We start from the raw sequence: 3397 nt of genomic DNA, 5'->3' as shown, positions 1-3397 counted from the left end.
CTCTACACAATTTTATTTACAAATAACTAAAATTAAAATGGGAAAACTGTAAAAGTAATTTTGAGGTCTTGTTTATCTTAGTATGTAAGCCTAATTTCTTTATCCCAACACAGGGTCTCAGGTAGTCTAGGCTGGCTTCAATTTCACTACGTAGCCCAGGTTGGCCTTGAGGTCCCAATATTCTACTTCTAAAGTGCAGGGATTATAGGCATGTGCCACTATGCCCATTTATAAAGCCAATATTGCAAGCTACCAGTATCCAACCAAACTATATGATGGGATTTTTTACACCATCACATTTGAAGTGTGCCTAAAACACCTAATCAAACATTTTCATATTTCATTTAAATAATTATATTTGACACTACAGCATTAAATATAACACTCCTCATTCCTTAAGTGGTGTTATATACTGGTGACCAATGCTGTCTTGCAAGTGTACTGAACAGTGATAGGATGAACAGCTGTGATGTGACTTTGGACAACTTCAGCCACAGAACTGCACCTGTAATTATGATGGTTGGAGCCACTGACTTGCCTGATTCTCAAACACTAGCTTCTAAGATCCTACTGTTCAGGGGGTTAACCGGTCAGAGCAGTTTCAAGATGATTTAAACAATATTAAAATGTCAAGGAATTACAAAGGAGGTTATATAACTAGAGGCATAAAAACACACATTTAGACTGCAACATAACAAAAAATTAAGGGTAAAATTTGTTGGTTTTGCTGAATTTTAAATTACATCTATCTGTCTGTCATTCTGTCTGTCTGTGGTGTGTGTGTGTACAAGCTATGGTGTACATGTGACAGTCAAAGGACACCATGTTACACTGTCTCTGTACACCAAAGTGAGTCCCAGGGATCAAACTCTGGCTCTTATGGTTGGTTGCAAGTGTCTTTACCTGCGGAGCCATCTTGATAGTCCTGTTTGATTTTTATTTTAACCGAAGAGATTAACTGGCAGTTTGCACTTGGGCACACATTAAAACTGGTGTACGTCCTGATTTCCTTAAAGTATCTTAGCAAAAGCTGAGGGTACTTGCTGGGCTCAAACTGACCATACACTTTAACATTTCTAAGCCTTTAAAGAAACTTGTATTATATATGTTATAATTTCATGCTTTCTGGTCATAAATGCAATTGACAACAACAGCAATGAGAACTATACATTTGGCACCAAACCTGCCTGGCTTTTTAGAGAACAGATTTGGTGCGAGATGTGGCTCAGCTGGCAGAGCGATTTCCTAGCATGTACTGGGCTCTGGTTTCAAGGTTCAGCCAGGACTGCATAAACAGTTCAGGGGAGTATACCTGTAATCCCAGCACTCGGGGGCTAGAGGCTGTATAATCAGTATTTTAAGTCCCCCAACCTCTACAAGGCTTCACAAAATCCTATCTTTAAAAGCAAAGACCTGGTGATGCTCTTCATGATGTCCAATGTACATTCATTTTCCAAGCTGTATAAAACAGATTTCCATTGTTGTCTGGCACTGATAAGAAGTAAGGAAATAATACATGGGTGAATGTATGCTATTGATAATCAAAGTAAAGCTGGTTTGAACTCATGCCCAGAGATATGTTTATTGTATTTGAATGATTCAAAACACTTAACTGAGGCTCTTCAACTCCAGTGAGGATATTTGAAACATTTACCTATTAAGAAACCATAAACACTCTCAAGACAAAATTTGAAAACAAACTTTTCTCTAGAAAATATATGCACATTAAGTATTTCTTAGACTGCATGTAGTCCACTCTTCTCTTGGTAATCTTCATAAAAGCGCCTCAGTGATTCTGGGATTCTGGGTGTCACAACGCTCAAGGCTTGGGTGAAATGCCTCTTTAAAATGCAGTCAGCTTTAATATCTTCTTCCAGAGCCAGGAGAGCGGCTTCCTTGCAGATGGCTATGATCTGAAATTGAACACATAAAAGCAGGCAGAAAACAGTTAGCATCTGTAGATAAATCATTTTCAACATATTTATCTGTGGTGTAACATGTAAAAAAAATCTTTTAAGAGTTTTAGGACAACCAGGGTTGTTATACAGAGAAACACTGTCTTAGAAACACACACACACACAAAACAAAACAAATCTTTTATTTCTGAGATTATAATTACATCATTTCCCCTTTCTCTTTACTCTCCCTAAAACCTCCTATGTTAGGAGTGTGTGTGTTCATGTGTGTATGCTGGGGGAGAAGGGTGATTATGTATTTCTAGGTATGTAAGTATAGCCTGCTTAGTCTATATAGTCTGACTTGTATGTATGTTTTAAGGGCTGACCATTTGGAATTAGATAACCAACTGTTGTGCTCTTCTTTCGGGGTGGACTATTTCTCTTGTTCTCAGCATTCTTTAGCTGCTGTGCAGGGTTGAGGGCCTGTGGGCTTTCCTTGTTAGCATGTCTACAGGTGCTGGTCAGGCCGCACTTAGGAAGCCATGTTGATGAGGCCTCATGCTGGGTGTAACTCCTGACATATGGTGTGACTTCTGCACTATAAGCACATCACCTGGGAGTTGCTCAACTTAAGGGTTAGTTTTTTGGTGGGGCATGAATGGACTCAGGGCCTCACAAATGCTGGGCAAACCACTATTTTAAGGTAAAAAATGGAAAAAGCAATCATATACAGAGCTGTTTTTTCCTTCTTTCCAGTGCAAACCAGAGCCAGTACAAAGATGGATGACAAGCATCACTGTTAAGTGTGTGGACTGCATCTGACTCCCCATCTGCTGCTCCACTTCCAACACAGGATGGCTAAGGACAGGCTCCCTGTGAAGTCTGGAAGAAAGATGCTCTTAACAGAGGTACTAAGATGCACACGAGGCCCTGATAACCAGCACCCTTGTCACAGCACAGAGTTTGCACATTTCTTTCACCCTTTGCTGTATGACCAGCACACGAAGCATTTCTTTCCTGTGTTTCTTTCATGAACTTTTGACTCTTGCAATCAGAAATGTAGGCTGTTTCCTCAGGGAGGAAAGCTGGGAGAACTGAGAATGATCTGGGGAGAAGGTAGAATTGATACAGACAGAAGAAGAGCATGTGGGAGGAAAATACTATCGAAGGGTCACTGGATTTCAGACAGCTGAAGCAGGCTGAGGCCAGTGCATCTTTGGTGGTGAACAGGCCTCCTGGACGAAAAGAGACTTTTGATTTTCAGGGCAATAGGAAATGATGAGTGATACTAACTACACCCTATACAGGCTGAATGAAAGCCCAGGTGAAAAGGTCTGCCCACTTAATGAAAATGGTTTCTTTGCTTAGCTGGGCTAATGCTGCCAAAGCAGCTGAGTGGTTTTCTAGATGATTTAGCAGCATGTTTAGACAGCTTTCAAAGACAAAAGACACACACACACACACACACACACACACACACACACACACACACACACACA

The 3397-nt window shown here is 40.4% G+C and overlaps 1 protein-coding gene across 4 annotated transcripts in view; it reads right to left on the bottom strand.

Moving 5' to 3' along the window:
* Positions 1-1556: 1556 nt before the first annotated feature.
* Positions 1557-3397, bottom strand: part of Afg2a (AFG2 AAA ATPase homolog A) — a 170005-nt gene continuing 168164 nt past the window's right edge. For 3 of the 4 annotated variants that reach the window (XM_055625897.1, XM_055625898.1, XM_055625900.1), the window contains exon 16: positions 1557-1913. In XM_055625897.1, coding sequence (XP_055481872.1) covers positions 1737-1913 — 177 coding nt within the window. In that variant the 3' untranslated portion in view covers positions 1557-1736. The remainder of the gene's footprint in view (positions 1914-3397) is intronic. The other variant, XM_055625899.1, reaches the window with a different exon arrangement.

Source organism: Psammomys obesus, unplaced genomic scaffold, assembly GCF_907164565.1.
Source record: "Psammomys obesus unplaced genomic scaffold, mPsaObe1.curated_primary_1811, whole genome shotgun sequence".
NCBI classification, from domain to species: domain Eukaryota; kingdom Metazoa; phylum Chordata; class Mammalia; order Rodentia; family Muridae; genus Psammomys; species Psammomys obesus.
This window is presented reverse-complemented; position numbering and strand designations above follow the sequence as displayed.